At 34.1% G+C, this 17,973-nt stretch overlaps 3 protein-coding genes and 1 long non-coding RNA gene across 12 annotated transcripts; 2 read left to right on the top strand and 2 right to left on the bottom strand.

Annotated features, from left to right (window-relative positions):
• The first annotated feature begins 19 nt into the window (after window positions 1-19).
• On the top strand, window positions 20-2,057 carry LOC124300822 (charged multivesicular body protein 5). The gene is made up of 4 exons (XM_046755230.1): window positions 20-218; window positions 719-1,036; window positions 1,320-1,547; window positions 1,625-2,057. Exons 1-4 carry the CDS (start codon window positions 150-152, stop codon window positions 1,673-1,675), a joined length of 666 nt encoding a protein of 221 aa, XP_046611186.1. The 5' UTR covers window positions 20-149; the 3' UTR covers window positions 1,676-2,057.
• LOC124300818 (tubulin epsilon chain-like) lies at window positions 1,850-6,014 on the bottom strand. Of its 4 annotated transcripts, none has more exons than XM_046755220.1 (9): window positions 5,887-6,014; window positions 4,305-4,537; window positions 4,105-4,220; window positions 3,617-3,805; window positions 3,127-3,378; window positions 2,831-2,977; window positions 2,604-2,753; window positions 2,351-2,525; window positions 1,850-2,235 (listed from the first exon to the last, which is right to left on the bottom strand). In XM_046755220.1, the coding sequence occupies exons 3-9, from the start codon at window positions 4,203-4,205 to the stop codon at window positions 2,089-2,091; spliced, it is 1,161 nt and encodes a 386-aa protein (XP_046611176.1). In that variant the 5' UTR covers window positions 4,206-4,220; window positions 4,305-4,537; window positions 5,887-6,014; the 3' UTR covers window positions 1,850-2,088. The 4 variants fall into 4 exon arrangements, with proteins under 4 accessions (XP_046611176.1, XP_046611177.1, XP_046611175.1 ...); XM_046755221.1 differs by lacking the exon at window positions 5,887-6,014 and adding an exon at window positions 5,442-5,570 and having other exon boundaries at window positions 4,105-4,216; XM_046755219.1 differs by lacking the exon at window positions 5,887-6,014 and adding an exon at window positions 5,442-5,570.
• Window positions 5,199-17,455, top strand: LOC124300817 (probable E3 ubiquitin-protein ligase HERC4). 6 transcript variants are annotated; one of them, XM_046755213.1, is made up of 18 exons: window positions 5,199-5,350; window positions 7,170-7,365; window positions 7,462-7,572; window positions 7,845-7,967; window positions 8,194-8,469; window positions 8,551-8,702; window positions 9,655-9,771; window positions 10,123-10,389; window positions 11,021-11,148; window positions 11,616-11,784; window positions 12,079-12,375; window positions 12,451-12,636; window positions 12,892-12,978; window positions 13,099-13,278; window positions 13,404-13,714; window positions 13,979-14,128; window positions 14,200-14,539; window positions 14,616-17,455. In XM_046755213.1, the coding sequence occupies exons 2-18, from the start codon at window positions 7,251-7,253 to the stop codon at window positions 14,766-14,768; spliced, it is 3,162 nt and encodes a 1,053-aa protein (XP_046611169.1). In that variant the 5' UTR covers window positions 5,199-5,350; window positions 7,170-7,250; the 3' UTR covers window positions 14,769-17,455. The 6 variants fall into 6 exon arrangements, with proteins under 6 accessions (XP_046611169.1, XP_046611168.1, XP_046611170.1 ...); XM_046755212.1 differs by lacking the exon at window positions 5,199-5,350 and adding an exon at window positions 5,354-5,422; XM_046755214.1 differs by lacking the exon at window positions 5,199-5,350 and adding an exon at window positions 5,415-5,547.
• LOC124300826 (uncharacterized) lies at window positions 9,653-11,057 on the bottom strand. The gene is made up of 2 exons (XR_006907336.1): window positions 10,939-11,057; window positions 9,653-10,372 (listed from the first exon to the last, which is right to left on the bottom strand). It is a non-coding gene; the product is annotated as an uncharacterized LOC124300826 (long non-coding RNA).
• Window positions 17,456-17,973: the final 518 nt, after the last annotated feature.

Here is a 17,973-nt window from a genome sequence, read left to right on the forward strand (position 1 = left end):
GTCAGTGCTTGCAGTACTGGAAGTATATTTCCGAACGCACCGTTGGTCGAATTACGCGAATCCTTTTGACATTTCTAGCAGAAAGGCGTAGTATTTTCGACAGATAAAATTTCCTAAAGTAGCCGTTTCACGTATATTTCGTTTAGAAGATGAACAGATTATTTGGACGGGCTAAGCCCAAAGAACCGCCAGCAAGTATAACCGACTGCATCGCCGGGGTAAGAAACAGAAATTCTTAATTTATAGATCCGGATGCATGTAGGTTATATTCGACCTTGTACTGAATCAGCAAATAACTATGGAATTGCAGAAAATGGATGGCTTATTTACTATTCAAAGGATTGTTTTTGTTTAGTTACATGCGTTGTTATGTTTTCTATACATGTATTATACCTATGTTTGTCAATCTTGGCCTATTTTTTATACTGGTTCATTATTTACAAACCCAATTTCGCGTTTACAATTTTGCAAACATATCAGATTGGATTCATTACTTGTACTGTAGATATGTCTGAATTGAATTATTTAGCCGAAAATTTGTTCTGGAATGGGTTCCTGAAACCTGAAAAGAATTTGAAACACTGTTTTTTAATGACTTCGACCTCCTTTGCTGAAAAATTTGTTGGAAATTACCGAGTGCCTGCTGAAAGTAGATAGTCTAGTCTTTGAATCGGTTTCAAAGATTTGTAAGGATTGTAAGATTTATGATTAAAAACAGGTGGACAGCAGAGCTGATTCAGCAGAAAAAAAAATAGCACGCTTAGATGCAGAATTAAAGAAGTATAAAGATCAGATGGCAAAGATGAGAGAAGGGCCGGCTAAAAATGCCGTGAAAGCAAAAGCCCTGAGAGTTTTGAAACAGCGTAAAATGTATGAATCCCAAGTAGATAATCTGAGACAGCAGGCATTTAACATGGAACAGGCCAATTATGCCACTCAAACTCTTAAAGACACACAATCAACTGTCGTAGCTATGAAACAAGGCGTTAAACAAATGCAGAAGGAGTTCAAACACATCAATATAGATGATATCGAGGTATTTAACACGTCTTTCTTTACCTTGTTAAATTCAGCATTCTATAATAATCATTTCTATACTTCCTTTCATTGTAATTACTTTATTCTAATAAGTGATTTCCATTCTATAAAACTACATGACCCCCTTATGCTGGATACATCTTGGCAGTGTTTTTGATACTTCTCATATCTTCACAATCAAACTTGAAATCTGACATTTCATTTGTACTTACTTGTTTTAAAGTTTTTAACTGCAATGTCATCGTTTCCGAAAAGACGAAATTGCTATGACAAATTCACAGGACATGCAAGATGACCTGGCTGATATGCTATCACAAGCCGATGAAGTCCACGAAGCGATGGGCCGAAGTTATGGAATGCCAGAAATTGACGATGATGAATTAGCAGCTGAATTGGATGCTCTTGGTGATGAAATAGCCTTGGATGATGATACATCGTACCTGGATGACGCTATTAAAGCACCTAATGCTCCCATCAAGGAACCTGGAACAGACTCTGTCAGAAACAAAGTATGTGAAGCATTCTTCAAATTCAATGTCATATTATTATCAACCGAGTATTCAAATCCATTGTTTCTATTTTGTAGGATGGAGTTCTTGTGGATGAGTTTGGGCTCCCTCAGATTCCAGCTAGCTAAGTTTATGCCTAACGTTGAGATTCACAGTAATACATACTTAAGCTAATCATTCTTACAGGGGCACTTGCAGGCACAGCACGCTGATCCATTTGGGTTTAGGGTATAAAAAGTTGCAAAAAACAGTCTTCAAGAATTTTGCTAAGAAAATACAACTGTTTACTGTTAGTATTTGTATCTCTTAACGCATGCAGTATCTTTGCCTGTACAATTTCTGTCCTCTTAACATGAAAAATTTATTTTTTATTTCTGTATAGAATTAATTTAACTGTATCATAATCCACGTGTAAACAAGAAAATATAACAGCTAATAAAATGCTTGTATCTGCCGATATGGTTGTTCCAGATCAATTGGAAATTCCATTTGGCGAATCGAACAAAATTACGTTTATGTTATTACTATCACCTGCATCTGTTTACAATAACTGTAGTCGTGGGATGTTCATTGGTTGTTGGATTTGCAGTTCTATATATTGCTTTGATAGATTCAGAATGGCTTCTCGGCTTTCATGGAAGTGATTTTCTTCAAATCCATTCACCTCTAGGTAATGGTGAGCATGAGCCTGCAACGCATAATTGCACCATTAATGTTCGAAAGGCTCCTAACATTACAAACGACAAAATAGTGTCCATCAACTCTTGTAATAATGATAATTACTGATTAAATTGTTGATTTACCTTTCTGCTGTAAAGTTTATCGAATTGTTGCACTATAACTTCAAGCATATTGGACATAGCTGTCGAGTTTAGAAGACACAGGAGCGACGCAGGATGTCCGAAAGGTGGTACGGAACATAATCCAACTTTCATTGCCTCTTTGCTCCATATTGTAAATCTAGCTTTACTCTGGAATCTACAAAGCAATATAATCTCATCGAGTATGCTTGGATAAATTTCAATTAAAAAGTATAATGTTAATATTCAAAGTTACTTTTTAATGTTTCGTCTCATGTCCGTCAAAGAAGTGGTGCCTCTGACAACATGAGCTGCGCTTAAAATCACGGATCCGGGGCTCAAGGGATCTGTTTTTAATAACTGATTGCTTCTAGACCAAGCATCTGTAAATAGCTGATCTTGCATCCTGGAAAAGCAATTTAACGGCTATACAACGATAGGATGTGCCGTTGGTGTATGAAAAATTAATCAAATATAACGTACTTGGTACCCGGAATTGTAGGCATTGTTGAAGCAGTCAAAGCAATAGGACTAACACTGCTGAATATGTAATTTAACTTTGGATATGTAACAAGGTTTGTTGCCAATTCATTCATATCCATATTCAAGCTACCGGGAAATCGTGAACCACTAGAATACGAATGGGTTAATTATTCGAGTGCGTTGGAAATTGCTGAAGAACTACCAAGTTGATCACACATTTATACAACTCACCTGATATAATAAATCTAACACGAATAGATGGAGATGTAAGAATGGTAGTATCCTGAAAAAATTACCTTGTCAAATGTAAAAGCATATTAACAATAATACTATTCATGTCTTGGAAGGGTAGGCAACTACCATTGTACGAAGCTTGATCAATATTCTCCCTCTTAGACATTTGAGCATTACAAATTTCCAAGAGTGCCTTGTTTTCAACTGGAAAGACGCATGTGGCATGTTCTAAAAGCTCCCTTGAAGCTAGCAACACGTTATATGGAGCCGTTACAACATCCTCAGTGCCTGATGGAAACACACACGATACAAATCTGAAAATAAATCGAATTTACTAGGACAAGGAGCTAATCAATGGCTATTTTTGGCTTACATTGACTGGATTAATTATATCTTCTTTCACCTAAAAGACGTGTTTAAAAAAGATTGAAATGGATTTAATAAAGTCATTGTGGTCCAATTAAAATCACCATTGGTATGAAAAGGTTTGCCTAGTGTAAATAGTGTAATCACACTTTGAGAGTCCGATTGGAATCATGGAATACTAATTACCTGTCAACACGAGGGTGACTATCTTCCAAGAAAGACAAAACAGCAGTACCCAGGCCAGAACCTGTACCACCACCAACGGAGTTTGTTATCATAAATCCGTGAAGACAATCGCATCTTTCTGCTACTCGCCTCACAGTTTCATCTATTCGATCACGATACTCTGTGCCATGAGTGTAATGCCCAACTGCCCTAAGATAGTGAATGCAAGATTTTTGTTTTCAAAAGTTTTTTGCGTAACATACATTTGAAAAATTATCATGTCCAAGAAAGAATTTATTCAACAGAAATCTAAAGCTTTCTGATGCCGTTTTAAACATATTCATCATTTACACTTGTATTGTTTTATTAATTGATTGTACAACAAAAACAGTAGTCTTACAGAGGAAAGTTTTAAAAGTAGCAGATTAAGGGAAAAAACAATGTTAAGTTAAACTAGTCGTTATTTTTACTTCTGGATACACCGATTGAAAATAAATTTTGCCTATTACCAGTTATTTCCAGATCCTGGATAATTTGTAACGCTGCACGTTTGATCGAAAAGACCTCTTAAAGGTCCTTGTCTGTATCGAGACACAACGCTATCCTCCATGTCGATGAGAACTGTCTACACAAAACGATAATAATCACGACAAGATACAGAGAAGGTATAAGGTCGCTAGACTTTGCCAGAAGGTACGATGAATATTACCCTGGCTTTGACTTTAGCAGCATTCAGATCTGCTAACGTTTTAAACGACAAGTCTCCTTTGTTTCCAGGAACGTGGAAAAAACTGTGAAATGCTTCCGATAGCTCTCTTGTGTTTTTAACATGATCCTTTTGTGTTTTCAATAACTGTACGCTGTTACTAGATGTTTGAATTCCATACTCGTTTAATACCAGTGGCCAAAAAGCCGAGCCTATTTGATTTCCACATTGACCGACTGAAAGGAAGCCGTTGCGAAAGGTTAATAACTGAAATCTGTATTAATGTAAAACATTTTCATTGTATTGATTGGTGGATGTTCCCTAGATAGACGCAAACTAAATGAAAACAATCATGGCATGTTTGCCAATAAAGCAAACAAAATTCCATACGTTACTCAAAATTTTCTCAAAATATTTTGTCCATATGAAAAAACTGATAATTGTTTGAACTAAAACTTTAAAATCTTGTGTCAATGTATGTCACGTACCTTGAACTGATATAAATTGACTCATTATTTATTTTCAGTGAATTATTTACACGCAATGCTTTTTCCAGTGAACAAACCGCAACCTACTTTGTGTATATTATTTTACCGTTTTCCTGTCCCAAGCAGAGAATGAAGATAAAAAAGTGCAAAATTGATAGAAAAAATACTGCTACTAATAAATAGTGGGTAAATTTAAGTTTGAAGGAGAAAATTGGAAAAATGTGACCGAAAATGAGAACAATACAACACGTGCTTGATATTTATTGTATGCATGCGAAAATGACAGTTGAAAAGTGAAAGGTATCAGGTGTCATCTGTGTTGACTCATGTCACATGGCCGCATGCGTAAAATTCTTTCGAGAATCAGTAGAAAGGTAAAAAAAAACTTTCAGTAAACGGCCACAATCAACGGTCTACGGTTGATTGTGATACCGCGATAAAGTAAAGTCAGTCTTGTAGTTGATACGTCAAGTGAATTCATGTACGGAAAAATATTTTCGTGCCGAGGAGTGATGTCAATTAAAATTTTTTTTATTTTCGATGTATATCACTGAATGAAATGTGAGTAAAAATTAAGAAACTGTTATTTAGGCGGTTTAAATGCCCAGAGGCTAATGGGATCCTTGCCAAATGGTAAATTACTGCGGCTCACATTCGACAAGTGTTTAGTCAACGATTGTTGTCCATTTCTGGACTTGTTTCCAGTGAATACTAGAAGTTGCTAGATTCTAGAACAACACAGCCCTAACACTTGCGAGGTAGCCTAACCTCGAATATACACATATATACCTATACATATACGACTAAACGCAAGTTTTGTGTTGTTATTTCATTGCTACGAACAAGTTGGTACAAAATTTTGAGTCAACACATTCAGAGTAATTAACCTGAGCATAATAACTTGTCAATCACGTTACGTCTAATTTTTTTGGGAACTCATTATCGTTGAAATATTTTAGTCCGTTAAGGTATTGTTGGCGAAATTTCGTCCCGATACGAAAATAAAGGATTACATGTAAACTAATCAATCATCTCGACGCATCGCATAATCTGCTAAGTAATTTAATATCAATTGCGCAAAAATTTAGATTGTATACCATTACATGACGGAAGTATTTTCTGTCAAATCATTCAGTTACTTCAATCACATCACAACAGCTGAGAGGTGATAACGTAGCTTTTCGCAACAGCTAGAAACTGTGATTACGAAAATTCCATGTATTTTGATGCTCCCAAGATATTTAACCTAAAAATTCTCCATGGTTAGTATATCCATTTACGGTGTTGTCTACCATCTAATTCATTTAATAGTGTTGAAAAATTTAATTCGAAACACTGCAATGTATGCATGCATGGCTAGTGACTTAGGGTGACGATACTATAATTATGAGAAAAAAATTAAGATACTGTAACCACAATCAGCTGGACATTTTTATGCACGGTGTCCACAGATTCTGGTCATATACCGTTAATTATGAATTATCTGTAGATAAATGGCGATAGACTCTTCAAACTTGATTTATTTCATGAGAACTACTTGCAACTTTTTCTTATTTATCAGATTTGTAAAAGCTTCAATTTTATAGTTTACTTATTGTTAGTTTGTATTCACGGTATTAGTTTTGTGAATATTCTTAGGTTTGTTACAAACTTGGAACACCTTGAATACCTACCGAATTTTCAATCATATCACAAGATGAGGGATTACTCAGAAATATCATTTAGAATTTGAAATTCTAGTGGGATAATGACGAAAACTTGAATAATCCATACCATCAATAGTGTAAAGTCCATTATTTTCTGTACTCCAATGCTTAATGCTCAACTCCATTTATATTTTGATTTAAAGATACTGTCATTTTTTAATCAAACAAATGGAATATCTAAATCTTAGTACTCGATACTTTCATTTAAAAAATTTTTCTACTACAGGTATATCATTATCAAGAAATTAATTCTAAAAAATTTGGCTTCATTACAGTAATTGTATCGAAGAAGTCATTTTTAACTTTGGGCATCTAGCAATAGAAAATAAGAATAGAAAATTTTGAGTATAAAAATTCATAAGAGCCCTGATTTTATCTTTATCATTTATTCGAATAATTTATAAAACGACACATATTGTGTATTTCGTTAACAAATTTTGTATGTTTCTTCGTTTCTAAGTTTCCTATTGTTATTCAGTTACAAATTGAATATGTCTTGCTAAGGTAGCTTAGAACAAAACTCTTGACACTCTTGAGAACGCATTCGTATCCAAATTTCATCGGACACTCTGTCCAATTTACATTATTTGAAAGTAAACAGCTACAGTTGGTAATTTCTGTGATTTAACTCTGATCATGAATGGTATACTTAAAACTTTTTATTTCCGTGGTAGGCAAGTTGGACAAAAAAACGGCGCCTGGAAAGTGAATCGCAAGTCATAGTCAGTACGTCTAGACTTGTAAGAACTAAAGATATGTTTTGCTGGGGTAGTACTGTCCATGGCGAACTTGGCCTTGGAGGTATAGAAGATGAGAATATTCTTGTTCCCCGTGAATTGGAATTCAAAAAGTCTACTCAAGTAGAACATAGTAAGTTCGAAACTTATTCTAGTTAACTCAATTATTATTTTATTTAGTATTTAAGGACATTCAAAAATAATATTTGTGAATATGTCAATTGACCAGTTGCTTGTGGTGAGAACTACACTGTTGTTATAACTCGAGATGGTCAGATCTATTCGTGTGGTAACAACGATCATGGACAACTTGGTCACGAAAAACCGAGGAAAAGGTTACGTAAGTGCTGACATGTTAATTGCTCACCATATTAATGAATGGGAGATGAACAATTATAGAATAGTAAATAAAATATTGTTATGAGTCAAGATTATTCTATTGTTGTACTGTTCAAGCATTCACCCCAGTAATCAATTCTTTCATTAAATTTTTGACATAGATTAGATGTAAGTCACGAAATGCTCGTATAGTTTATTTAACTAAACTACTTATCGCACTATAAACTGAACTATATCACGTTGTGTTTCTATGAAACTACATTTTTTGTTCAGATCTTATACCGGGTCTGGATGCATTTTTATTCAAAAGAGCTGCCTGCGGCGCAAGTCACACAATGGCTGTTAACGAGTGGGGCCAACTTTTTAGTTGGGGTTCGAATGCTGATGGCCAGCTAGGTTTGTATTGAATTCGTGAACCGATATAGCGAGACACTGACAGTGAAGTTATCGATTCGATTTGATAGGTACTGCCAAAACTCATAGTATTCAACATTTAGGCTGATTCAACCTTTGGTATCTTTAGACTTTACTGATAAACCTTCCAAACATTCTCATACAACAAACAATTGAAGTCATTCATTTTGTAATGTTACTGAAAAATATATCTTTACTCATCTCTTAGGATTGAATTTGAACAATTTCGATGAACGCACTCCACGGATGGTGAAAACTTTAGGTGCAAGCGTTGTTGTGCAAATAGCTTGTGGACTAAAGCACACACTTGCACTAACAAACAATGGAGAACTTTATGCCTGGGGCTGCAATAAAGAAGGACAGCTTGGTATTGGTGGCGAATCAGTTAAAGAATTGAAACCAAAGCTGGTCACCAGCTTAGCTTCTGTCCCTATGTCTTATATCGCGTGTGGTGGTTACCACAGCATTGCAGTCTCAAAATCTGGTAGTTTTTCAACATAAGACATTGCTTCTGTGTGAAATATATTTTACTCTCCAATCGTTTTAAACATTTCTACATGTATAGGTGCTGTTTTTTCTTGGGGCAGAAATATATATGGTCAGTTAGGATTGAACGACACTCGCGGTCGGGGTCTACCTTCCCAATTAAGAACGCTTCGTAATATAAAAGTACGATATGTCAGCTGTGGTGAGGACTTTTCTATATTTTTAACAATGGTACGTAAAAATTTTTTAGTACATTGATTAATAAATTGATTGAGACGAATTGAACTGTACTTGAAAAAATCGGCGGCAAGAATGGAACCTACGATTATATTGAATTATGTTTTTTTTTTTGTGATTAACCATGATCTCTTCTAGAATTGCATGAATATGGAGGTATTTATCATGCAATAACGTGAAAAGGTGTAACAGGAGAAGATATCCAAAAAAGGTTCAAACCTTTTTCCCTTATTTAAAAGATCGGTTGAAATAAGATCTGAGTTTACTGCACTACAAATCAATTGGTATTGGTTTCATTTGTGCTTGACCATTCAGAATGTTTTTGAACAACGCTAAGTATATATGTGAATATTTCAGGGTCTGATATGAATATTTGAATTATCATTCACATAAGTATTATAAATAATTATGCCTGAAGCGAAATGTTATCGCTTTCTTATTTACTTTGTGATCTGAATGACTGAACAATGCACACATTTTGCAGCTTGAATTTCCCTTTAACAAACATTCTATGCCATTTCGCTGATTTGGGAAATTTGCAAAGAGTGTTCCCAGATTTTTTCGATTGTTTGAAAGAAATCATTTATGTAATTGACTAACAAGAAGAGGTCGATTAGTTTCCACTGATGAAATTAAATTTCCTTGGGCAAGTATTTCGGATCGAAGCATCAATAATCCTTTACCGTTTAAATTCCTGAAATACCGAAGGGATTCAAATTTTGTAACATTATAACCAATGCGTCTTATTACAAATGAATCACTTTGAAAGATATAAAATTCGACAACTTATTTTCCCATGAATGGATAGTAAGTTATAACTCATTGTTTCAATATATATTTATTTAGTACCGGCTTACTCCTCTGAGTTTCAACTCAACTAATGGTGGATATTCAGAACACTTGGCCGAATATGTAGAGAATTTTTTTTTTTTTTGTTTGATTGCAGGATGGTGGAGTTTTCTCTTGTGGTGCAGGCATGTATGGACAACTGGGCCATGGCAATAATAATAGTGATATTTTACCCCGCCAAGTCATGGAACTTATGGGCAGTACAGTTACACAGGTAAATGATACATAAAATATTGAAACTAATTTTTAATCCTGTACAAATAAAACAGGCGATTTTTCATGATTTTGAAGTACGTAACGTTAACGTAACGAAACATTATCAGGAAATCATTCCTTTGCACCCTCAGAATAATCTCGCAGAAATCGCGGATGAAACAAGAGTGTTTTCAAACCTTATGTGAGCTGTAATTTATGGTTTATTCCATCATGGACAATCATAAAGTTGCCAAATAGCAATTTCTTTTTGAAATGCTTCATGATATTAGCGTCGCAAACTTCACTCTACCAATTTTTTATCCTCCTGTATTCTTGTTGCATAATCTGCACTCTTCATCTTCCGTTCAAGGTGTCCTGCGGACGACGGCACACTCTTGCCTTCGTTCCATCTAGAGGTCGCGTTTATGCTTGGGGTCTTGGCGGAGCTGGACAATTGGGTGCTCGAGTTTCTCGAAGTGTTTCCACTCCACAGGTGGTACTTGGCCCCTGGGTTTCGCCTAACGGAGCCGCCATGGTTCAACCTGATATCTCAGCTACTCCACATTCTGTGGATTGTGTTGTTCGACATGTTTTCACTGGCGGTGATCATTGCTTTGCCACTGTAACGCATAGAAAGGTAATTTGGTAACTGAAATCAAGTAGTTCAAAAGTACCAAGATCAAACTTCATTAACGTTTTTTAACTTCCCGTTTTTTTTTATCAAAATCAATCAATGAAAAGCATTGTTATTAACAATATCGTCAATCACTCCGCTGGTGGTCTGTTTTACGGTGTCCACGATAATTTAAGAATAGCTCAATCCATTTATTTCAAATTTGATGACAATATTCTTCGATAGTTTATTCTCTTTGCCACTATCCCACTTTTTTTGTTAACTATCAAATTTTTTCTTGAATACATAAAAAAGGATGGAAATTTTAGTTGAAAAATCGAATTGCAACTTCAACAGTCACAATTTCATTGAACAGAAAAGTAATCGAATGCATACAAACATACTTTCTCCAAATTTGAAGTAAATCGATTGAGTCGTTTTCGAGATATCGCAGACATTGCAAAATATGTCAGCAAATAAAATGAAGCTCGATTTGGGTACTTTTGAACAAAAGAAACCAGATTCGCATTGAACAATTGGTTTTCGAGATATAAACTCCCGAAATTCACCCACTGTTTTAGCCATCTACTCGTATACAGGTAATACCTCCTTATATGATAATTCTAATTTACACAGCGATTTTTTATGTTCATAGGATAACATTCAACCAGACGACTGCAGAATATTACCACCATCAACACAAGTACTGACAGTTACTGAGGAACAATTGGGAGCTTGCCAAAGAGTGCCAAAAGATGCATCTGTTGATCATGACCTTCTCACGTGAGTACAATCTTGGTGCATAAGCTTGTCGGCATTGCAATTAATTATAAACATTCGAAACGTATCAGTTATCTTTAAATTTCTTTACTTTCATTCGCTAAAAAGTTAGCAGTCAAGATTAGGTGAAATGAATGTAATAAACTTTTCATTTTACTTCAAAGCCTAGTATTTCAGCAATATCTCGTAATATTTTTTCAAAAAGTATCTGATGCTTGAATAGTATATTAATGATGATATGCAATTCAATATTCCACATACATCGGGTATTATTCGTCAATTCTGTATACTCAGTTAAACAATGTAGAACTAATTTATTCTAATTCAAATCTAATAAAGTTGACAGTGATTTCTGAGTTTGTGTTTTATTATTTATTGAGTATGTTTTCACGAATAATTTTCGAAACTCCTGGAATAAATAAACTCCTCGAAAAACCTGATTGACTGATCTGATTAATTGTTGAGTACAGATATCTAGAGACTGTATTCAGTAGTCAGGCATGTCTAAATGCATCATTCTTACTCGATGACGATGCTCATTATGGATGTTCAAGCAAACATCACGGTGTGGATCTTGATAAAGCGACAAAATTGTTTACAACCATTGCTGATCTTGACAACAATACTATCAAAGAACTGGTGAGCTTTATAACGAGTAAGAGAGGTAATAACTAAACTTTTAGAAAGCAAACAATGACGAAAGTTAGTTAAATTTAGTTAGAAAGAGCTGGCAAATTACCGTCAGGTTTCTGGGCTATATAAATCGTTTTGATGACATTTTACTTTATCAATTATGTTTTTTCATTTGGGAATTTAATTCCGCGAGTTTCTGCTAAAATGTTATCCTCATGTGAAGTTTCTTTGTACTCGGATTACTAATGAATTGATATAATGTAACTGACCAATTATTTTTCAAATAATACTTTTTTTTAGATCTTTACATGTCTGACTGAAAGTCTGTTACCAACCCTAATGCCATCACCCCCTGATGTCGAATCATTACGAGTATATTTGGTGCTGCCTCTCTACCATGGCTTTGACGACCCTAAACTTTGTAATAGCTTACACAACCCGTTTTCTAAAGCAGTCTCACAACTAAAACCTGAGGCCTTAAAAGTCATAAGCTTATGGTGGAGTCAGGCACCCAAGGATTATTTTGAAAGATTAGTCCGGAGTTATAAATCAGTCGTTTCACACTTCTTGCAGCAGCCAAAAGTTGCAGAAAACAAGGTTTGTAATTCGATTACCATGTACCTTGTACCTTGTACAAAATTTACATCACTGAAAACATTTATTATCATATAGACTGTGGTATGGGATGCAACACTTCAGCTTGCTTTGGACTTTTTAAGATTATTGAACAAACTAAATCACACAACGGCTGATGGCTTACGAGTACCGTATACATCGTTTCATTTACCAGAGCTGTCTGAGTGTATCGACGTGAGAACTGATTATGTGAAATGGCTCACGGAAAAACACCCGTATGCAGTATGTATCTCATAAAATTTTACCAAATTTGTAACAATTTAAAAGTCTTTGAGTAATGTTGTGATAATAATTATATTTGATTGGCATATACCGTTATATTCAAACAAATACAGTTGTTGAATCCATTCATGGCCCAAAATTAGTTCAGTCAAACTCTGGATACCCAACTCGATTCTATGCTTGTGCCAAACTAATAGTTACTGATGATAATGCGCTCGGATTTTACTGACGAATATTTTACTTTTTTGTTTACAGTACCATAAAATATTTTTCTGCAACTATCCATTTCTGTTTGATGCTCAAGCAAAGACAATGTTACTAGAAACAGATCAAGCAATACAGGTAAGAAAGTCATGTTTGTGTTTAAGTATTTCGTCTGAGCAATTAAATTTACAAATAAAATTGTTACGAATAGTACTATAAAATCATTTGTAATATATAAATTTTTATTAATGTTATCAGATGCGATCAGCAATGAACGAAGCAGCGACTAGAGCAATAACTCAAATGTTATTTACTCCTTTTCCTGCTGGAAATATTAGTGCATACGTGACATTGAATGTATCTCGGGAAAATTTAGTTAATGACACACTGAGAGAGTTGTCCCAATATAACTCAAGTGATCTTAAAAAGCCCCTCAAGGTGAGCTTTATCCGTATTCAAGTACTCGTATTACTAGGATCCTTTTAATTACTTTTTTCAATTAAAGAACGTGGTCTAGTATAACAATTTTTTATGTGACTTCACGTTAATTATTACTTATTCAGGTGAAATTTCATGGCGAAGAAGCCGAAGATGCTGGCGGTGTTAAAAAAGAATTTTTCATGCTTCTACTTAGAGAAATTTTAGATCCAAAATATGGTATGTTCAAACAATATGAGGAAACGAGAACCATTTGGTTCAGTGAAGATTCCCTTGAGGACGAAGTGATGTATTTTTTGATCGGTCTTCTCTGTGGGCTAGTCATTTACAATTTTATCATAATTGATTTACCATTTCCACTCGCTTTGTACAAAAAGTTGTTACAAGAACCTGTTGGACTTGCTGATGTTAAAGACATGTCTCCTGTTCTGGCTAAGTAAGTACCGAGTTCTTTATTTTTATCGTGTTGTATTCACGTGTTGCTTTATTATAGTTTTAAATTGAAATGTGTTCCGTTTTTTCTTCACACATAGGTGCGAAATTCAATGTATATCGATCATAATATTTGTATTTTTCAAAATATGAAAGCAGCGAAGTTGCGGCTTGAATTCTTTCTTTCACAATCTGAAGTAGAATTTTGTATTGAATCAGTTAGTCTTTGATTATAGAATCTAATATAATATACAAATTATACTTACAGGAGTTTACAAGATGTCCTGGATTACAATGAACCAGATTTAGAAGAGGTATTTTGTTTGCATTTTGAAGTGACGAGAGAAGTTTTTGGTGAACAAAGAATTTATGAATTAATCACAAATGGTAGTAACGTTCCTGTTACATTAGAGAACAAGTAAGTTGTATTTCGTCTTATACTCAGTACATTAGAAAAGTATATTCCAATCAATTTACATTATTTTTCAGGCAAGAGTTCGTCGATTTATATGTAGACTACCTGCTCAACAAATCAGTAGATTCGCATTTCCAAGCATTTTATCAAGGATTTCACAAAGTATGTGGAGGACGCGTTCTAGAATTATTCCACAGCCACGAATTAATGGCCGTCATTGTTGGTAATGAAAATTACGATTGGGATGAGCTGGAAAAAAATGCAGTTTACAAAAATGGCTACACTAAGAATGATCCTACAATTGAAATGTTCTGGAAAGTTTTTCATGAGCTTTCTTTAGAAGAGAAGAAGAAATTCCTATTATTTTTAACGGGTAGTGACAGGATACCCATACAAGGCATGAAAGCTATCAAAGTAAGTTCGGCGTGTATTTCTTATATTTTTAGATCTTACGCTGCAAGTTCTGCTCTGATCTGTCACTTCGTTTCAGATAACAATTCAGCCGATGTCAGATGACCGATTTTTGCCAGTAGCTCATACGTGTTTTGATCTGTTAGATTTACCTCGGTACCAAACGCGAGAAAGATTACGTTACAAACTTCTCCAGGCTATCCAGCAGACCCAGGGATTCTCGTTGGTCTAGGATTTCATGTAATGATTGCGACTAACGGTAATTAATGTCTGCAGAAGTAGTAATCATGATCGTCAGCTTGCAGAAATTTGAATCAGTAACAATTGAAAAAGTACGTTTCTGAAAGAAAGATGCGGTCAAAGCGATGTTATTTTGCAGCTATTATTGATTGTGGTTTTACGTCAAAGGTTTTCTGGGACTCACTTATAACCATATATGCATAAAGGATTTGTTATATCGGATTTGTTTTAGCACACTAAAGATAAATTTTATCAAATTTCTGTAGCAAAATATTTCAAACAGAACAGCTTTAACTCGGGAGTTGATTTTTCAGAACAGGATCGATCAAAATACAGTAAAAGTAAACAGTCACGTCGTTTGCTTTTTTTTAATCCGAATTCATTCCTTCGACCTACCCGCGTCTTCCACAATGTTATTATTAATCAGGAACCGTATTTAAACAGCACGGAAATGACGTTTTTCACTGTTCGAGTTATGCAGAATAAAAAATTAAATATAAAAAAAAAAAAAAAATAATAAATATAAAACAAACGAAACTCAAAACAAATAGCTGGACTATCGAAATTTTAATTATTCATCTGTAAAGTTTGTTTTTTACGCGTATTCATATGCTGTAATAAGGCCAAATTACTGCTGAATATAGAGACGATGGCCTGGGGAATATCTCTGTAACTAATATTACACATTCAAATTAGATGGTAATATTGCAATGCTGTTCTTATTCGAATTGCCTACCTCTAGCTTCACCTCTGTCTGAAACGGTGATTTTATGCTTCTCGAAGATGTATCTATATTAAAAGAGATTTTTTATTAATCATTACCTCATAAAAACTTGTGACGTCAATGCACCAACAAAGATTCCATGTTACAATCATGAGGTAGTAAGAGTAACAACTTCTATTTTTCTATAAAACGATAATATTAGTGGTTTATTATGATTTTCAGCTTAACATTACTAAATATATTTATTTTTAGAGCAATTTTATATTTGATAGAAACGTGTTAAAACGATTTACAGATTTAAATATTTCTTATAGAGCCGTTTGTCGATCGACTTGTGTGTTGAAAAACAATTTTCTCGTACCATAGTTTCATTACAGTAGTTTGATGCTTTTCCATATGCAGGTGAATGTCAGTCTCTGGGAAACTTTAATGTTTTTCGCTCGTCATTTGCCGTATATACTTGATGAAAGTCGCTGTAATGAGATCGTGTTACAATAAAATTGTTTGGGCATCGATTGGTTGTTTATTAAAATTTTATGGAAATAATGAATAATAAATCAGAGATCCCCTTTGCCCCTTTTTGCTAACACATGTACAATGTGCGTATATGTAAATTTTGCGGCCTAAGTTTTCGAAAACGGTACGGTATTTTCTCGACATTAACTTGTTTCTGACATGAAAAATAATTAGCGCAAAATGACAATTTTCATGACGAATTATCAAGAAAAATGAAAATGCTGAAATACCGTTTTCAAGATACTTGGCGTAAAATCAACATAATAGCTATAATTTCAATTTGGCTCAATGATCATTGGGGGCATTCGGTAGCTACTCAACTATCAAGCGGTATTTCACGTAAAATAAAATCATGGCAAAAGTACAACTGAAATGTGATATCGCAATCAACCAAATTCTATAAACTGAGAATTTACCTCGCGATATCATCCGTACAATGCACAAGTGGCAGTGTCACGAATAAAAAATTATCAGTCACTTTTTTGTTGATTTTACTCTTTTAATTTGCGTAATTCAGGTCACAGCCACGACACGTGGATTTTTCTAGAGCACGCGAACAATGATTTGAGTCTTTTATAGTGACGATTTTAATTGACTTGAAAAAATACAATTTGCTAAGTTCACATCTATATTCATGTAACATGTGATGAAAAGATTTTTTGCGGGTGCTTTATTATTTCCACGGAATGCGCAGGATGTTTTTAATGCTTTTTAATGCAAAATAAATTAAAAAAAGGCATAATGTTACGATAACATGAGTTAATGATTGAATAAACGTTATTGTTGATTTATACCATTGATATTATCTAAACTTATAATGCAACTCGCCATTATTATTTATTATTAAAAATAGAGAAATAATATACGTAGAAGTGTGTGCACCTCTGATCATAAACAATGAAAAAGCTCAAACTCTGATTTTTGTGACAATTTCCAGTGTAACAAAATCGACGATTTACGGTGTTTGAATTACCTGAAAAATTATTTCACTGAATTGTCAATATTTAAATTTTCGAAACGCTTTCTTGGGAAAAAACTGTTTTTCCTTACAGTTTCTGTCATAGATCGAAAACCACTGCAGAATTGCACAAAATTCGGGATGATGAAGCTTCTGTTCATTTAAGTTTCGTAATTATGTTTTTGACTGTAATTCCATGGACAATAACAGTATGCGATACGTCGTAAAAAAATTCTTAGGTGAGTTTAGATTTCTTGGTTATCAAATTAATTATTGATATTATCGTTATTTATATACCTTATTGATGCATTTACATTTTACTGTTGCGAAGATATTTTTGATTCTTCGTAAATGTGCAGTCAAAGAGCCTTACAGTTAACAACATTGTTGGTGATACTAATTAATAATAAAAAAATTTTAGATATGGTTATGTATCTTGTATCCAGCATTATGTCAAATAAAGATAAATGATTCAATTAACTTGCGCAACGAATATTATAACAAGGAATCTATTAATACACACGAAGGGAAACCATTATTTGAGTAAAGTGATATTCGTTTGATTCGTTCAACTAAATGCTATAGTTGAATGCAGTTTAAAATAGAATTCAATCAAGTCTTTGAATGATCATGCTGACTCTATCAATTTATTCAAGATAACACGGAGTGAGTTCCTTGCGGTAATGTGAATTTTTTACGAAGAAAATGTGTGATTGAAATGACTAAAAATTTAATTAAACGCACCTCAATTGTTTTGTTTTTAAAATACGAAATGGTTGTATCGAAACAAGTTAAGTTTGTTCTAATTCATAATTCGATAATTCAAGAGTTCAATGGTTAAGCAGGTAATGAAATTTGTTGTTACAAAACTCTTGCATTGACTGAATAATTACATTAGAGCTTTTCATTTATTTAAGCATCTGAAACCTATGTACGGTTTATATCTGCATACATTGGTTGATAATATTTGGTTTCCGATGGATTGCAGTGAGTAAGTTA

This window comes from Neodiprion virginianus, chromosome 3 (assembly GCF_021901495.1).
Source record: "Neodiprion virginianus isolate iyNeoVirg1 chromosome 3, iyNeoVirg1.1, whole genome shotgun sequence".
Lineage (NCBI taxonomy): Eukaryota > Metazoa > Arthropoda > Insecta > Hymenoptera > Diprionidae > Neodiprion > Neodiprion virginianus.

Excerpts from the sequence above, each read along its gene's own strand:
- LOC124300822 (XM_046755230.1), top strand. The coding sequence starts at position 150 with ATGAACAGATTATTTGGACGGGCTAAGCCCAAAGAACCGCCAGCAAGT. Across the intron at positions 1,037-1,319 it reads TCAATATAGATGATATCGAG|GACATGCAAGATGACCTGGC; the intron begins GTATTTAACACG and ends ACAAATTCACAG. Across the intron at positions 1,548-1,624 it reads CAGACTCTGTCAGAAACAAA|GATGGAGTTCTTGTGGATGA; the intron begins GTATGTGAAGCA and ends TCTATTTTGTAG.
- LOC124300818 (XM_046755218.1), bottom strand. The coding sequence starts at position 4,814 with ATGAGTCAATTTATATCAGTTCAAG. Across the intron at positions 4,538-4,789 it reads TCAATTTATATCAGTTCAAG|TCGGTCAATGTGGAAATCAA; the intron begins GTACGTGACATA and ends GCTTCCTTTCAG. Across the intron at positions 3,806-4,104 it reads CCAGGATCTGGAAATAACTG|GGCAGTTGGGCATTACACTC; the intron begins GTAATAGGCAAA and ends TCACTATCTTAG.
- LOC124300817 (XM_046755212.1), top strand. Across the intron at positions 12,979-13,098 it reads AAACAGATCAAGCAATACAG|ATGCGATCAGCAATGAACGA; the intron begins GTAAGAAAGTCA and ends TAATGTTATCAG. Across the intron at positions 14,129-14,199 it reads CCTGTTACATTAGAGAACAA|GCAAGAGTTCGTCGATTTAT; the intron begins GTAAGTTGTATT and ends ATTATTTTTCAG.